The following is a 17,782-nucleotide window of genomic DNA, read 5'->3' as shown; positions in this document are numbered from 1 at the left end:
GACTCATTTACTTTATGGACTTCCTGTATTTGAAGTAAGAGATTTCAAAAAAAAAAAAAAAAAAGGACTTTTTTTGTGTTCTTCTGAATTATTTTTAAGTTATTAAATTAAAGAAACTTGAGGAAATGCAAGATGTATTTCAGGCAAAAATAGCTTCAGAGGAATTAGGTATCAGTGGAATTAGGTATCAGTTTGGTAGCAAACTCATTCTCCACTTCCCCCTTCTTTCCTTAAATGGAAAAATTAAAAGTGTTTTAATGACCACCAACAGTACAAACTCCTTTGGATATACTAGTATATATATATAAACATATTTATCGCTCATGTAAATACCTCTGTAGCATAGACACTGACTTAACAAACATTTACATTTGAGTACACCAAGATAACAATCCCACAAACAACTGAAAATACATCACAAACTGTGGCAAATAAACAGCTTAAATTACCTGGGCATTTTTTTCCTCATTTTTTCCCTTAGTATACAAAATGTACAGAATTGTATACTATAAACATCAATTTAATTCCTCTCTAAACATGAAAAGGCACAAGCAATACCTGAAATGAACATCTGAGGCATCATCTGACGATGCACACCTCATACAAGCTGCTGTGCAATCAACTGTGCAACAGTGCCCCTGTACTCAATCAGGAAATGGATCTGAATGAAAGCAATGAATTTTCATTCCAAACAGAAAACCGAAAGAAAAGCTTAGCAAATAGCACTTTCTCATTCTCAGGAAAGAGCTCTTAGATTTCAAGAGATTTCAGATGATCAAAAATTCTGGATAAACAAGTATCTGAACTTTTGAGGACTTAACTGAAGCAAGCACCCAGCTAAAGGTGGCAGCACAAGGACTTCAGTTGCTAGAATCTGAGTACCTAAATTGACACCTTCTTGTGAGATGTGCAGTGCTGGGAGTTTGAATCTTCAAGAAACTAAAAATCAGAATAATGCCCTTTTCTTGTCCTATTAATTGCTTCTGGAGCATAACTGGGTTAAAAATAATCTACTGCTTCAAAGACTAAAACCTGTGATGCTTGCTTAGTAGTGGCTCAGAACTATGTCTACATATTCAGCATATAATGTACATTTAAGCCCCCCAAAAATTATAAAACCCACCATTTGATGGTATACTTGAGGTTCGGTTGACTGACTGTGCTGTCATCCAGGAAAATAGTGGAGCAGGAACTGTACTTCCTTCTCAACTGCCCAGGAGGATGCTATGAAAAACATGCAAAAGAACAATGGCAATTATGTAACACCAACASATTCTTGAGAGGAGATGTAAGAATTTAGAAACAACAAATTTCTCTGTCCCTTACAATGACGCACACAGTAATGTGATCATGCTTTGAGGCAGTTTAGAAAGTTCAGAAATAATTACCAGTCCAAAAGTCAAAACATCCCTGCCTGAGYCTTAGCTAATGCGTTCTTCAGGTCCCAATCTCCCCTCCTCCTCTGCCCCCYAAAACATCATGTAAAATCCCTGTGCAGAATTATCTCTTTATTTAAATGAAGTATACACATTTGGAAAAAGAAAGATCACAAGACCTATGTTCCTGTCTTCATTCCAATATAGTAAGCGGGAAAGTCAATAAGACACTAGGTTAAAAATGAAGATTGGTTTAGAAACATGTGAATCAGACAGTGCTGGGAGGAAAGAGAATTAAAAAAAAACTATGGAGAAATGACATCTTCAGAGCAAAACTACTAAAATCTTTAAAAAATAATAGGGAAAATCTAGAAAAAAAAATTCAATTAAAAATAGATTGCTAAATCAAAGAAGAAAATTGATCAAAGTATTAAAAGAAAGCAGATACACAAATAAGAAAAGAAATAGTAGTATATCTCTTAATTGAAAAGAAATGCTGTAGATTTTGATCCTATTTCTACACTACTGTAGGGAAAAAATGGAAAGCTCAGACACAAAATGAAGTTTGACAACACTGATAGATAAAGATAAATAGATCAGATTCATTCAACATAAACATAAGTGAAAACAGAAACCAAGTCAGTAGCAATTCCACAATGAGATTTAATTTTCTCATGGAAACAATACTTACATTCGATACAAGTCAGTAAATCAGAGCTACACAACTTATTTCTGAAACTGCCACGTTGTAGTCCTTGCCAGGGTTTTCGGCTTACATCACACTCTGTCAGGGTCACAACCTCTCACACTTCATAAGATAGGTGGTATCTCATGCCTCAATTTCTGGTCCTAAGAACGTGGCACTAAGGGGTACCTCTCTTGGTTTGAAAAATGATGGCAAGTGTAAATCTGCTATATTGGSTATAAACATACACATCTGCCACATGAATAATTAATCTATTAGGAGATTAACATTCTCAGCTTTCTGGCATCCAACTGCAGCCATATGCTATGCCAGGTAACGGATTTCCTGCCTTTTCAAACCACTGCGAAACACACTCTGTTTCGCATTCCAGCTAGAAGACATTGAAAGCCATATAGTCTACTCAATAGGCATTTCTGAACTTCCATGAAATGCTAYATGTCGAACCTTCTCCATTCCTGTGGAGGATGGAAAAAGTTACTCAGTACACAGCATTGTCCTAGGCACACAAATCTCCACTGTATCCCTTTCAGTGGAACAGGTCCTCCCAAAATTATGCAGGAGCTTAATGCCTTCACATTTCAAATCTAACATGTCTGACAGCAAAAAATCAGTTTAGACAAGTCAGGGAGTCTCGACCATAGAAAATCAGAAGAGCTGAGAGGGAGTTAGAGAGCCTTTAAAGAAAATAGCCAAACTTTCCAGCATTAATTGGATTCTCAGSTTCTGTCTCACCATTATGGGTGATAAGGGGGAAAGAAAGGAGTGGCATAGCTCCTTTTATAAATCTTCATATGGAAATGTGCGCTACAGTACAAGACGTGGAGCCTTGATAATCACTGCTATTAAAAATCACAAACTAAAAGCACATCATTGATATGAAGTACTTGTGCATACTCTAACTTGCACTAGCAGTATTTTGTATCCAAGCKAAGATTCAGTAATTTCTTGTATCTTAACTTCAACAAGACTTCTGACTTCTTCTCACACAAAATTCTCAAAGGGCAAAGCAAAGAAAACATGGTAGGTAAAAATTACTTATAGTAAACAACCTCTTGTTCTAGATTCCAAATCAATTTTCTACTGTTTTGTGACTTCCTTTGGTGGAGAGGATTTGTACCTCTTTACTCCACAAGTAGTTATTATTTTTCTCATTTCAACCAAGTAAGTTCCTCAAGAAAGGCTACAAAGAAAACATAATACCTGTTTTGTGGAACTTCTTTACAGGAAAAGACGTACAATKGAAAAATTTGCTTTATAACTTGTTAAGCTTTTACATGATCTACAAAACAAAYTGTCTTTGCAGCTCTTAAAAACAGCAGTTTTGCCCTTATGCACAGCTAGCACTAAGGAAAAATCATAGGTATATTTGTTCCCCAGCTTCCYCCTGGAACCTCCAACTTTCCAAAGCTTTTTTTTGGTTTGATCTTAGGATGTCTGAACAGTATGTCTTGCTTGAATCTTGTATCTTATCTGAAACAGACTGGCTTAGTTTACCTGATCTTTGACTTTTCCTACCAAAAGAGCAGGTTCTTAGGACTGGTTTTACACATCTGCTATTAGAAGAATCACAACAAATTCCTAACTTGTTCACACTGAGGATACACACACACACACACACACACACACACAAAGACTTCTCCTGGGCTTCATTTTAAAATCATTCAGAAATTAAACCTAAATTTATTGGGAATGGGAAAGCTTTTTGTTCTTGCTGTTGTTGTTAAAATAGTCATTCCAGGGTGTTTTTGGGTAGAAACGTGTAATGGACAGGTGACTATCGACCCATGCTTACACTCAAAATTGATCAGATTTGGCACAAGCCAGCTCTGTCCYGGAAGCGATTTAGCAACATTAGGACGGCACTCTGCTTCGATTTGCAGCAAGATTTAACTTGGGCACACCACTTCCCTAACCAAGCAATACAGCTTTTATACCAGAGCTGGCTCTAAGCCAGGTAGCTTGGAGTATGGGGGAAAGGAATTTTTCAGTGTTCCTTTGCCCTTGTTGATTGAAAGATAATTTGCAGTTTGTTTCTTAAGTAATAACAGTACTGTCTCTTTTTCCATTAAACCAGGTGTAAGTTATTGCTGGATTTTAAAAGGTACTATTAAACAGTTTTCCCTCATGGAAAAATTGTGGAGACTTGCCCATTAGCTTCAAGGCAGTAAAGCCTGGCCAAAATGCTAGAAGGCAAAACTGGCAAATAAAAGTTTATGTGAAGCCAGATAACAGCAACAAGTAGAAGTACCAAGACTGCTTCTGACTTGGAAAAAAGAGAGGCTCCTATCTTAAAGATTTTCTGATGCTTCAGGACGGGATTTACTTCTGACAACACTTCTCACAGAGCTAACATGATTTTACAAGTCTTCAAAGTGCTTGATTCCAAAATCAAGCAAATTATACAACAGAATTTGATGTACAAACTGCAAAACTCTGCATTTGTTYTCATCTTACATAACTGGAGACTGCAGCACAATTGTATTCATTTAGTGGCTAAAGAAAAGAGGTTTTACTTGAACAAATCTCTAAGAAACCACACCATTGTATTGCTTTCTCTGACAACATCTACAATAAAAACAATCCCCTTTGACCACTCTTAGGTAATATCCATTCTACCTAACTACTCTGACGTGCTTCAACCTTGTTCTCCATTACAAGTCTCACTGATGTTTTCATAATGTTCAAAACTGATGACTCAGCCTAGATCTTGCAGTTTTTTGACGTCTCAGTGAACATTGCTTGGCCTTACTGATACAAACTATAAGGAACTATGTCAGAGTACCACTGAGCTCTAAGGGAGCTTGGTAACAACTGGAAAGMTCTTCTGCAGCACACACAGGCCCTACTTAATTACTAATACAGAGCATCCTTCTTTACAAACCTGAAAAGATTATATATTTCTTCAAACACTAGRAGTAGCTCAAAGGCTTAAATTTACAATGCATGTTATTGCTAGCGTTGGGCAATTTGACCAAAGGGGCTTTACTAGTCTCCAACACAGCAAGTGTTAGAGTAAACCTTTTTAAGGAATTCTCCATTCTGTCATTCCCCTTAAGTGTTACTTTTAACATTTGTTTTCTTGTCCTGCAAGTTTGCCATTCCATATCGCTCAGTGCTATGAGATTGGCTGAGGCAGTAAAGGTCTTTTCAGTGGATAGGAAAAGAAACAGTGGGTTTACAAATAACAGGAAAACCATTTCAAACAGTAAGTTCAGGTAAGGCACTGAAGAGAACCTGTTGATTCTCACGCATTGGAAGCCTGTAAAGCATATTAAAGAGCATCTGTTAGGAATGACATAGGTCTAGAGAATCTGCCAGATGGACCAGATGGCCTATAAAGGCCCCTCCAYACTGATCTACTGGAAAACTCAGTTGGCTAGAGCATGGTGCTGCTAATGCCAAGGTCGTGGGTTCAATCCCCCTATCGGCTACGCTGAAGGTTGGACTAGATGATCTCCAGAGGTCCCTTCCAACCTTACCATTCTATGATCTATGATTTACCTAAAAGAGCAATGAACAAATTAAGCATTCTCTAGGGAAAATGCTGCAAAAGCACCTGAGCAGCCTCTACCCATCTTGCAGTTTATCTTGTTYTTCTCTTTGAGTACGGAATGTTAATTAAGGCATCTTAAGGAATTTGGACAGCAGTTATAAAATTCTACAATAACCAGCCTCAGGCATTCCACCTAACAAAAATGTTTCACATTTTATGTTGTGCTTTGCATTCTTCCCAGATTAAAGTACTTCTCATACTATGCTCCCATTTCAACGTGTACCATATTTACTCCTAAAATCAGCTGAAAGCACTTGATTACCAGTCATCTGCCTAGCAGTTCACAGAATCATAGAATCAGTAAGGTTGGAAGGGACCTCTGGAGATCAGCTAGTCCAACCTCCCCGCTCAGCAGGGTCACCTAGAGCATGTTAGACAGGGTTGCATCCAGGTGGGCCTTGAAGATCTCCAGAGAAGGAGACTCCACMACCTCTCTGGGCAACCTGKKCCAGTGCTCYGTCACTCTCMCAGTGAAGAAATTCCCCCTCACGGTCAGGCRGAACTTCCTGTGCTTCAATTTCTGCCCGTTGCCTCTTGTCCTGTCACACGGGACAACTGGAAAGAGTTTGTCCCTGTCCCCTTGACACCCTCCCTTCAGGTACTTGTACRCATTGATGAGATCCCCCCTCAGGCTTCTCTTCCCCAGGCTGAAGAGGCCCAGCTCTCGCAGCCGTTCCTCATAGGGCAGGTGCTCCAGCCCTCTGATCATCTTTGTAGCCCTACGCTGGACTCTCTCCAGTAGCTCCATGTCTCTCTTGTCCTGGGGAGCCCGGAACTGGACACAGTACTTGAGATGAGGCCTCATCAGGACTGAGTAGAGGGGCAGGATCACCTGCCTCGAYCTGCTGGCAACACTCTTCCYAATGCACCCCAGGATAGCATTGGCCTTCTTGGCCACAAGGGCACATTGCTGGCTCATGGTCAATCTGTCATCCACCAGCACTCCCAGTTCTACATAAGGCAAGCAGAGCGGCCTCTTTATCCACTCTGACAGGAAAATATGGAGTCAACACAGGAGCAAACATATCATTTCAAGAATGCAAAAAAAGCTCACCGAAACTGCTTGTGCCACGCAAAGTACACTGAAAGGCTCCTCCATTCTCCRCAGGTCCCCATCAGCTGGGGACCCACCATGTAAATCACTGCAGGATCACGCATAGGCACCCAGCTCCTGRTATGAATGATGCCCAGGAACTTTGCCCCAGGAAACCCAACAAACTTGGGTCTACATACAAAAATAAATGTATCTACTTGGAATGATAAAAATGATATAAAGTCTGCTGGAATTTGAACATAGAGTTCCTGGGAATCTAGATGGTGAAAGCCATTTCCAGATCCCAAAGCAAGATGTTGTTGAAAGGCAGCTGCTGTTCCAAAGTCCAAGTTAATTTAAATTTCAAAATCCAYGAAATGCTGAAGAGAAACATTATACCCCTCTCCACAGAATTTACCTTCTTTCAGAAATATTCCAGTATGCAAAAATTACCCTTTATTTTTCCTAGATACTACTGTTACTAAACATAAAATAGATTTTAAAAGTATACACTGTCAAAGGAAAAGAGGAAAGTTCTTTAGCAAATGAAGAATTTTCATCTTTTCTGGAGGGGAAGAGACCTAGTAAATCTTGACAGAAAGAAGTAACTTCTCCCTCCCCTGTGCTGCTCATTTCCCCTGCAAAAAAAAGATCACCTGTTTCAGAAAACTAGCTACTGCAACCACTAGCAGAAACTGCCTTCTTTCTCCACCATCCCCCCACTGGAAACATAAAATAGAAAACATGCCTTCCTGTTTGCTTTCCTTACACAGGCAGAGATACTGATGCAACCTCTCCTCACTGCAAAAGGAAGCAACTCTATCTCAGCCTGCATCTTTAACCTCCCTTAGCAGTTTGACTAAGCAGATTAAAAGCAAAGACAAATGCACGCTTGAAGAAGCATCAAAGCCRTAACTAAAAAAGTAACTGTCAATTCAACAGCAAAGAAGCAATCGCGTAGAAATTAAAATAGGCTGGAAGAAAGCAAAAATGCCAGATACACCACAACTCAGTATCTCCYGTTTTCGCGCAGCTGCTTACTTCCAACCCCCTCCAAAGATGAGCACTGCTGTCACGCAGGGGATCCAGCACCATCCCAAGCCCGTCATCCCCGTAGGAAGATTGAGACTCTCACACCCCCACTTCTGTTCTTTCTCCCCTTCCTTCCCCACCCAAAACAAGCGCAGCTACTGGATTCTTATATCTCACCCACTGACAAGGTAAATCTTGAAAGGTAAAGGTAAAAACAAAGTAAAACTCTGCAACTCTCAGCCTTAGAAATATGTAATAAGTCAAAGCAAGACTCCGCTACCTGTACTTGGGGATGAAAGGAAGCTATTCGGCCAAAGAAAATACTCTACAAACAAGAGCAAGCTCTAAAGGAAAAGAACAGTGACACAATGATAATGTGAAAGTGCATTTTTAAATGGGAAACATAACAGGAAAATACAAGCAAATTTAACTATTTGATATAAATTCCTTTAGGCTTTCAGAAAATTATTCCAGAAACTGTCACAAACTGGCACCTATGATCAAAAAAGAGCCAATTTTAATTCATTGTTTAAATTAGATTATTTCACAGGCGATCTTTTGAAAATGYAGTGTGTAAATTACTATCAGGTTTTATACAGAATTAGACAAGCTATTAAAAAAGAGAAAGCACAACATTTCTTGCTACTTCTCTTGCTGACCACCTTGATTGTTTGGGAGATGTTCAACTCTGCAAAATTWGCAGCACGATACAGTCCAAAAGGATAAAAATATTTTATTGCTAGTCTTCTGGTTATTTGTAAAGGAGAATAAGTATATACAGACTTATAAAAGAAAAAAAAAATGACCAGACGGAAAAAACAAAAAAGAGAAGTCTGTTGCATTACAGTGAGTTCTTGTTAAAGGAGGACAAAACAATGCTCCAAAATTCATGTCCTCTTGTTTTCTCCAGAGCAGATGTGGGAACTCAGTATTTTAAATCAGTAAGGAAGCAAATGCACCACCATAGGTCCTGTGAGAAATACACTTCTCCACATACACCAAAAAAAACGGYGAAAAAGAACTGATTAACCAATAGAGCATACTGTAAATTTCCTTAACACCTAAAAGCTACCAACCATTTGTCACACACATCTGTTAAATCTTTAACTAGTTCCTCAGTTTTCTTTGAGATCGAGAAGATATTGCGAAGGTCCCCTGTAGTCTAAAAATCTAAGCACAGCTCCATGTTACGCACAAGGCCACAGCAACCACTTCAAAAATGAYCACCAGTTTGTGCGTCAACTTCAGCAGTCTACATATTTAGGAGGTGCTGAATGAATACTCACAGGTGTGCTGAAGTCAACTACATCGCTAAAAACATCTTATTAAGAACTTAATTTCACAGGCCACATTTGAAAATACGGCTGAAAAACTTGAATAAYCTATAATGTCATCCATAAAGTCATGGCAAGGACTTCAGCTTCATATGGTTTTTGAACTTTAGAATTTAGAAGAGGTGTTTTACAAGCATAAGGAAGTCAAATTTAAGGTAAGAGTAACCTAAAGCAAGGAATGATTACATCACTGCAATTTTAGCCAATGTTTTGAATGACATTTAAAAAAAAAAAAANGAAAGAAAGAAAAAAGAAAATAGGAACAAGTGTATTACTTAGGGTATAAAAAGGATAAACTGCAACAGCCAGCTCCCAGCAATACAACTCCCCACTGAAATGACCATCCTCCCCTCTTCTTTAAGAGCTCCGAAAAGGTGAGAGCTCAGCCCAGGCTTCTGATGGGACCACGTGGATACGCTCCGCCTTGCAGCGCTTCCCTGCCTGCAGCATGGCCAAGGAGGATTTTATTCCAAGGCCTGCAATAATGTGCTCAYAGCACAATTTGCGGTAGCTATTTTTGTTCGATTTGCCAGAGGAACCCATTCTTGGTCTGTGTAACACAAAATACGTCTTTCACATGACTTGAAAAGATTGGGGCAACGTGAGAATTTCCTCTGTGATAGCTGGATTGTCACAGAAACTCAGTTAATACCTAGCTTTTCAGTGTCTGAATATTTGTTTTTTCGCCTTGAACCCTACAAGTTTCAGGCTAAAAAGCCTGCTGGGAGTTACTGAGCATACATACTGAGTTTACAGGAATGCAGCGCATTAGCTTTACAAGAATGTTATAACAATACAAGTGCAATGCAAACTACTGTCACATGCACTAGCAACAAGGGCAACGTTTTACAGGGGAAGAGAAGGTGGAAGCACAGAGAATATTTGCTGACCTGGTACAGTCAGTTCCCAGGATTTTATGTTGTACAATATTTCATGACTTTCTCAAAATCTTAATTCCTGTCAAGCTGTGAAAATCTCAGCTTGCTTTTGAAGCTAAGCTGTGGCTTCAGAAACTCCCTAAATCAGCACAAACCAGGTCTGCCAACAAATGAAGCAGTCCTGCCTTCTCACCCCCCTCGGCTGCTCGTTTCTGCCGAGTCTGTCTGGGGCAAGTGTTTGGGCAGCTCYGGGTAAACTGGATTGGGGCATGGCTCCCGGTAGATCTACCATAGCTAAAAGCTGAAGTGGGTCTGTTCCCAAATGTGATTCACGCCAGTGCTTGCACCTGCACAAAAGGAGGGCAGGAGACAGGAGAGGCTCTAAACGGYGGGTGCTTCTTTCAGCAGCTGCACCGGATTAAAAATGATTCACGAAACTATAGCTGATTGCTCTAGAGAGCGAGAAGCTTGGGAACTTCTCCCCACTTCACCCTAAAGGCAAATATGCTTTGGGAGACAATTAATTCTTTCCCAATTTTATTGGGGCCTGACTCCAGATTTTTTTAGCACAAGGCTTAAAATACTGGGACTCACACTGGTTCCAAATACTTTGGTGATACAAACAATACCAACAGCGGCAGAGAGCCTGATCCAACACCCAAAGCAGGCAACGGGACATTCGCTCTCAGCTTCACTGCCAATTCTATGCAAACAGAAAAGAACTGAACAGACAAATGGCCAGAGTACATAAACATATTAAAAATCTGACTCTGTACTCAGCAAGAACCATACATCAAATACACATTTACACTGCATCAATACTGGTCAGGTTCTTCAGAACCTTTTGTGTAAATATGAAATGCTATAGACAGATGCTGTACCAAAAATAAACTTGCATGCAAATGCAATTCAAAGTTTTGAGAATTTCTGTAATAATTTTGAAAATCATACTAATGTGTGCAGCTCTTTGTCCCAGGTAGCAGTTACCCACATACAGTGGTTGTAAGCACGATACTATCATCAATAGATTCAGTCCACTAGCTCACATAGTAGAGATCTATAATTTTGGATCCTGATGCAAAACAGACATCTGAAGCATCAGCACCCTCTCACCAATATGGAAGTTATGTATGATAACTCTTATTTACTGTATAATATAGACAACAAGGAGAAAGCTGCATAGCGAGGCATTTTCACTTACGTGGTTTATATAGAGACTCTTGCGTTTTTCTCTCACTGCAAAAACACAAAATATGATAGAAATATTACATGACTATTTTTCCCGGTTAAGCTTCTTACATACCATTTACAATCAAAAGTACAGGAGGCTATCTATGTGTAACATTATCATTGCTTTTGCACTAAACAAGAACATTTCTTTATCAAACACAGAAGGAACATGTATCTGTATGCTTAAAGGCTTGCCAGCRTGGTGATGTATTAAAATATTCATCTAGTTGGGTACTTCACTAACAGTTGGTCCACATGGGGAAGTTAATATGCAGTAAGCTACAGTGAATTAGCCATCCTTCACCAGTTCTCCGTATGGATGCATCTGACTGATTGACACTGCCAGTGCCTGCCTGCAAGGTCCCTTGCTGCAAAGCAGCCTATCCTACCTTGCAGGTAAGTAAGTACCTAAAATAGCTATACCATAAAGTTAGCAAATTCTCACCATAGTTTACTGTGCACTAACCCCCACAGAGGAGCCTTAAGAATACATGCTGCCTTCTATAATGATCTGGTGCAATCCTGAAACTACTATTCATATTGATATAATAATGAGAATAGTATTACTCTATTAAGGACTAGTGATCACAAGTAAGGATTGCAGGTTGGATCCAAAATTTTTARCCAAAATATTCAGAAATTAAACAACTAGAACAAGGGAGATGTTCAGAGACTTAATTGTCAGACAAATCCTTATTACGGCTGATTAAATATATTCTATTTGATTTTTTTWAAAACATTTTCCCAATTAACTCACCCCATAGATAGCCTGTGGAGCTCTGTTCCAGTGAAATTACCATAGCATTTAGCATACAGGTCTGGAGCCAACTAATGCATAAATCAAACTAAAAGATTAAAATAATAATGGTTTCATGCTGTAGGTGATTAAATGCACTTTGGTGTACTATGATTTGAAAGCTATACAACCCAATGCGCTTAGCAAAATAAGAGTGTTCATAATGGTAGGATAGCCTGTCCATTCCCTGTTGGATGAGAAGCCATTATTTATAATTTTTATAAGCAAGCAATCTCACATAAACACGGTTGTATGTGTGATTATTGTGAAATAATTGTGTTCAATGCAGACATAAAATGAAAATAAAATAAGAAAAAAAAACTTTTTAAATCCTTACATAATTTTCCTCCCAGGGAGCAGAAAGGAGAATCACACATGACAAATGTTAGCCATGTCACTTAGTACATGCTCACATTTATGGACATTGTATAACAAACAGAATTAAACAGGAAGAGCAGGAAAATTCTGATTGCTTAGTAAATAGTTAAACCACTTGAAATTCTGCTGAAACACTGCACTACACTTAAGTTCCACACACTGCACTTCCCACAAGCAAGGCCCATGAGTAATCTGAAGGAAAGCAACAAAACGATAGTAGGTGCTAGCTTCTAAGAATGGTCAGAGAATTTTCTAGTATTGCATTAAGCATTTCTGACAAGCTGCGTGTAAACTTAGTAAAGCATGTAAGTGAAAATTAACAGTCACTACCTGCTAGATTTTGCACACACTTAAGTATTTAACAGTCATAAGCAATCATCCTGCATACAAAATTATAATGGTCAAAACCCTAGAAACACAGCCTGCACATGCATCCCAATATTCTATTTGTAACCAGGTTGTTTTCCCTAYCTCAGGTTTTTTCCTCTTTTACATTTTTCCTTGTACCTATTACATTATTCARTTCCCTATGACAGTACAATTATCTATCAATGCAGGAATATCACTCACAGCTTATTCCCATTTACTATTTCCTATCTCTAGGAGAACATATTTATACATGCCCCTCATCTCCCCCCTTCAAAGACCGTTTGTGATGCAGCCACATTCTTCCAAGCACCATGTTAACCTGCTTTCCCCTGTTTTTCCCATATAACAGCAATATAGTTAGCCTTGATTCTTCAGTGAGGGACTCCAAGAAGCCARCTGGGCTCTCCTGCTTCTGGACCGGTCTGCTATGGCATAAGGCTCATTTTTTTTCAAGAAACGTACGTTTATGGGGAATCAGGCATAGCAGAAACCCATTTTGTCACAACTGTGCTCTGTTGCCTTCTTCTCTGACCACAGCAACTCTCCCTTCAAACAAGGGGCGGACAACTATCAGAGAGCTACTTCTGCCAGTCTTCCTCTAACAAAAACATTGTAAAGAGGGAATTCTCTGCCACTTGACTTAAGTCAGTTTAGAGACACTTTGTGCTGCTCACACAGCACACCGTGGTCTTCAGCAGACCATTGGATGTTAGCTTTATAACTAACCATCATTTTCTAGCATAAACTCCCAATTGCAACTCAAGGCTTTTGGCTTCCAAGCATGGCATTTTGATGAAATGAAGCTGAACAGATTTAGAGCCAAAGTTTAAACAATTAAATGCAAAAATTTACATTTTCTCTCCAACATTTTAAAACTTGAAAGCCGGAATGGAATTCAAGTGGATACTGAGATGTAAAATACTGCCAAACGTTCCTGATTTTCCTAACATTAAGGTCAATGACTTGTTCTCATTTTTGCAGTTGCTTTCAGTTGTTATTGTTGAACTTTTACTATAGTAGGAATATGTATTAGCCATAAAATGGAGTGCGGAAATRTACATGTGTTTTCTACTGAGCTGTCACAGAAGTCTCCTTTGTGCAGTTTATATAAACAATCTTAATGTTAGCCTTATCAGGACAGAAGACAATATCCTTGTGGTAATAATTATGCATCAATAGAAATGTCTCATGTTTCAGGAATTYGTAAATGGTTTAGTTTTGTCTTGCCTGAGAAATAGGAGACTGGTGCTGGTAAACATTAAAAAAGTGCAGCCTGCTCCTCCTCTACCCTCTACATCAACAGAGATTGCAAAATGCTTTTTGTCTGAAGCACATTGTTGCACTGATATTGCAAATATTAGCTAGGATAGTCAACCGGTAAAACTTCAGGCAGGTTAGGAAAAGAGGACAGCTGAATCTAACTAATAGAAAAGGCTATTACTGGCACCCTGAAACAACAATCACYGTCTTCTTGCTCCTACAAGGAAAGGAAGTTACCTTGCTGTGCTGCTTAGGTTTTGAAACCCTGTCTTCACCACTACTACACACTAAATAGTGCATGGCTTTTCAGTGACCTAGTCCATCCTGTTTACAAGCCAAGCTCAGCAAACAAGGGAAAGCTTTATCAGAAAGCATTTGCAGACATTAAAGACATAAAAGGTAATATTCTTTATTAGCTCTCTAAACAGGAAGAATTACACATGCAAGATTTAGGACCTTGAAATTCCCACAAAGAGACAGAAACATTTATAAAAAATATTTTAGGTAGGAATCCAATTAACATTTATTGAGTCTTAAACTTTTCTTCAGATTCATTGAACTCTCAAATCACTAAGAATACTCAGACTACCAACTATGAGCGATAGGACACATTAGAGGCTTAGTATGGCATCTAAGCTCCACAGAACAAGGGGAAATTCAGACCTTGTAATACCTGGAGGTGCCATGCCCTGTTTCATTATACCTGAGGTAGTCAAATTGTCGCTCTTCACTCATATGTCGCTAACAAGCAGTTCTAGTGCAGCTCCTGCACCGGTATCACAAGATTATCAGAGAGGCTGTAATAGTTCGGGGATACTAGAAATCCACATGTGGAGCTGTCTGAATGTTACRTGGCCAAGTCACTCTATTTATGTAGTTGTGGACTTGGTCCTTTCCCACTGTAAAAATATGYCAGTGAACACTGAAGACCCACTGTCATATCCTGGATGACACCTGGAGTCCTGCTATCTCACATACATACATATACTGCAAATGTCTGCATCTCTTGCCTATAGAAAGATTTTCATTGGCAGGAAGGCTGGCCATTACAACACTATGCAGTACAAAGAGTACMGGCCTAAATTAGGTGTTTTAAATATTGCCAGTTATGCTCTCCCCTTCTCCATTGACTTTAGATGCCATGGAGACAACACAGGCTCCACAGCAGGCTGTTAGAATACATCTCAAGGCACCCGAAGGAATCTTATACTTTCCCCTGAACAAGCATTTTATTGCATTTTGGTGTTATGCAACATTTCTGAACAGTGTATGATAAATCCTAACAGCTCACTTATTTCCACAATGGGCCAGAAGCACAGCCAGGCAAAATACTTATTACTGGGAGTTGTCCCAACAGAACGGGATGGTTCCTGGCAATATAAATGTTTGCAGGATCTCTTTTTCTCTTGCACAGGCAAGACAGCCTTTGGATTTCTTTTTCCCCACTGTCATCAAGGATAGCTGAACAGCTTTTACATCCCTATTGATAAGGGTTCCACAGTGTTTCACTAAATTCATTACTCTCACACAACAATGTATCAGCTCTTCCTATTAAACTAGAAGAAACTTTTATAGACCACCTAGCACGGGTGTAAACTGTCATTTTTWAAAAAAGCTTACAATTAATTTCATATTGCAATAAATTAATCACTACTAATACGACTAAATATAATCATCAGATCTAGTCAAATTTTTAGTTGTTGGACTTTGGGATTTGTCATTTTTTCAGTAAGTTGAAACTGGAAAAATGTAGCCTCCATGTAATATTATTCAGTCTCAAAACACTATAAAATAGACATAAATTAATCCTGATAATACATTATACAATGGAAATATCATCATGCCCATACCACAGACTACCAAAACAGATCAAGATGGTAAATCCCACTTAAAAATCACATAATAAGGCATTGACAGAACCAGGGCTGAATTCAGAGGGACAGTCTGAAGAGCAGAAGAGGTACTCACACAGTCAATTCTTCAATGAGGGCCTAAATGTATCCTCTTTCTATTAGCTATATTCAAAAATTAGCAAAAGTATACAGTAAGAGAAAAYTACATTTTTTTTAATGTGCTTGACACAGTAATTTACATTCATAGGCAGCAGAAAGAAGGATAAAGAATTCACATTGTACTATCAAAATTATAATACAGAAAATGCTTTGAAGGTCTGGGTAGAAAATAATGTGTTTTGCATTGATTATTCTCATCTGATTCTAAAAGAATATGTCATACATGTCCAACAGTGAACAAAAAACCCAGAGTAAATGGTTTCTATTCTGCTAACTGTATCAAGAGGTTTGCCTAAAAGATGCAATTTCCAAGGGATTACTTTGTATATGAATAAAAAAGATACCCCAGACAAATAAATGATTATGTCAAATCCATTATGAGAAAAAAAAGACAGACTGTCTGGGTGGGAACAGGTTGGGTTTTTGTTATTAAAATCTTCTGCTGAGCTTATTTACAGTAGGAGCTATATTAGGAAAAACACTTGATTGTCGTTCTTAGGTGATGTAAACTGACATTTCTTCAAGAACATACTCCCAGATCATATTTCCCAGAAGCCTGCCCTATCGTTCAGTTTTTAAAAAACACTYTCACAGAAAATTTTGTACTTTGGGAAAGTATTTTTTAATTTTAATTATATTAAACTTATCCATATTTGTAGTTCTGGTACAATGACTTTTGGAATTTTATAAATTCAACCCATGACAGGGCTCAACCATGTACTTTCTACTACGTCTGATACTTTAACTAACTAAAGATGTGACTTCTTTCAACTTCAGTGGGATGCCTATAAAAGTTTGTCTTGCACCACCGATGTAACACAGTGGGGGAATTATTTGGGGTTAACAGTTTTTTTCTTTGAATTATATATTAAAAGATTTTGAAAGACTACCGCATGCATTCTAACAAAAGGTTTAGAAATAACCACAAGAGCAATATTGTAATAAATTCAGTAACCTACCATCTGTTTGAGATTTACTGAGAAATATCGTACTGGCTCGTGGATGATCTGATGGGTTGAATTCCATGTTCAAATCTGGAAAAAAGAAAGAGAATAGTATGTTAAAACAGCAGTATGTTTAACCAGTAGTATATACAGATTTTCTCATTCTTTCTAATAAGACCAAGTTTACATACTTAAGCAGCTTTTGTAAAACAAAATCACTCTTTTTACCCTCCTTCACACAAGTGGCTTTTTTTGGCATGYAAAACATTTGCATCAACACAGCTTTGGGATTAGGCTTCAGGTGGCAGAGTTGTTTTTGGATTAAAATAGATAAAGTAGCTTTAGAAGTCTGTATACAAAAAGTCAGGAATTATTCATTTTTCATTAGTTTTTTCCACCCATACCCTAAAGCCATTGCTAAGCACAGGAACATAGCTTATTATACATAATTACATGAGAATTAAGTATTATAAAATAAATATGTAGCCCTCTGTAGAGAAATGYGTTTCCATGAATAGATGTGATTACAGTAAGTAGTTTTATTGCAGCTGAATGTAAACAAGTCTAGGCCAGAGTGTTTTAAAAGGTCAAGATCTACGAAAACTTCAAACTTTGCTGTTACTTCAGAGATGGTCTTATTTCTTGMTGTGACAACTTCTAAGAAAAACACTCCTAAAAAGCAGGTGCCAGGTTTAAAGGTTCCCACCTCTAGTTTTCCCTATCAAAATTAAAATCCCCTAAATTTATTTGTTCTCAAATTCCACTCCACTACCAAGTCCTCAAAATCCTTATATGCCCACATCCACCTGAGAGCATGCTGTAACATTTTGCTTGCTCCAACAGTGTGGCTATTTCAAGCTCAGTTTTCCTACATTCTCTTC

At 38.4% G+C, this 17,782-nt stretch overlaps 1 protein-coding gene across 3 annotated transcripts in view; it reads right to left on the bottom strand.

The window, feature by feature from the left end:
- LOC146588600 (cyclin-Y) overlaps positions 1 to 16,987 on the bottom strand; it is a 48,597-nt gene extending 31,610 nt beyond the window's left edge. For all 3 annotated transcript variants that reach the window (XM_085317665.1, XM_085317662.1, XM_085317666.1), the window contains exons 1-3: positions 16,917 to 16,987; positions 11,114 to 11,148; positions 1,124 to 1,224 (exon numbers count right to left, since the gene is read on the bottom strand). In XM_085317665.1, the coding sequence (XP_085173791.1) occupies positions 1,124 to 1,224; positions 11,114 to 11,148; positions 16,917 to 16,983 (203 nt within the window). In that variant the 5' untranslated portion in view covers positions 16,984 to 16,987. The remainder of the gene's footprint in view (positions 1 to 1,123; positions 1,225 to 11,113; positions 11,149 to 16,916) is intronic.
- Between the last annotated feature and the right edge of the window lie 795 nt (positions 16,988 to 17,782).

Source organism: Rhea americana, unplaced genomic scaffold, assembly GCF_003343005.1.
Source record: "Rhea americana isolate MKP2758 unplaced genomic scaffold, rheAme1 scaffold_50, whole genome shotgun sequence".
Classification (NCBI taxonomy): Eukaryota; Metazoa; Chordata; class Aves; order Rheiformes; family Rheidae; genus Rhea; species Rhea americana.
The sequence above is the reverse complement of the archived record's forward strand: the minus strand, read 5'-3'. Positions and strand labels throughout refer to the sequence as shown.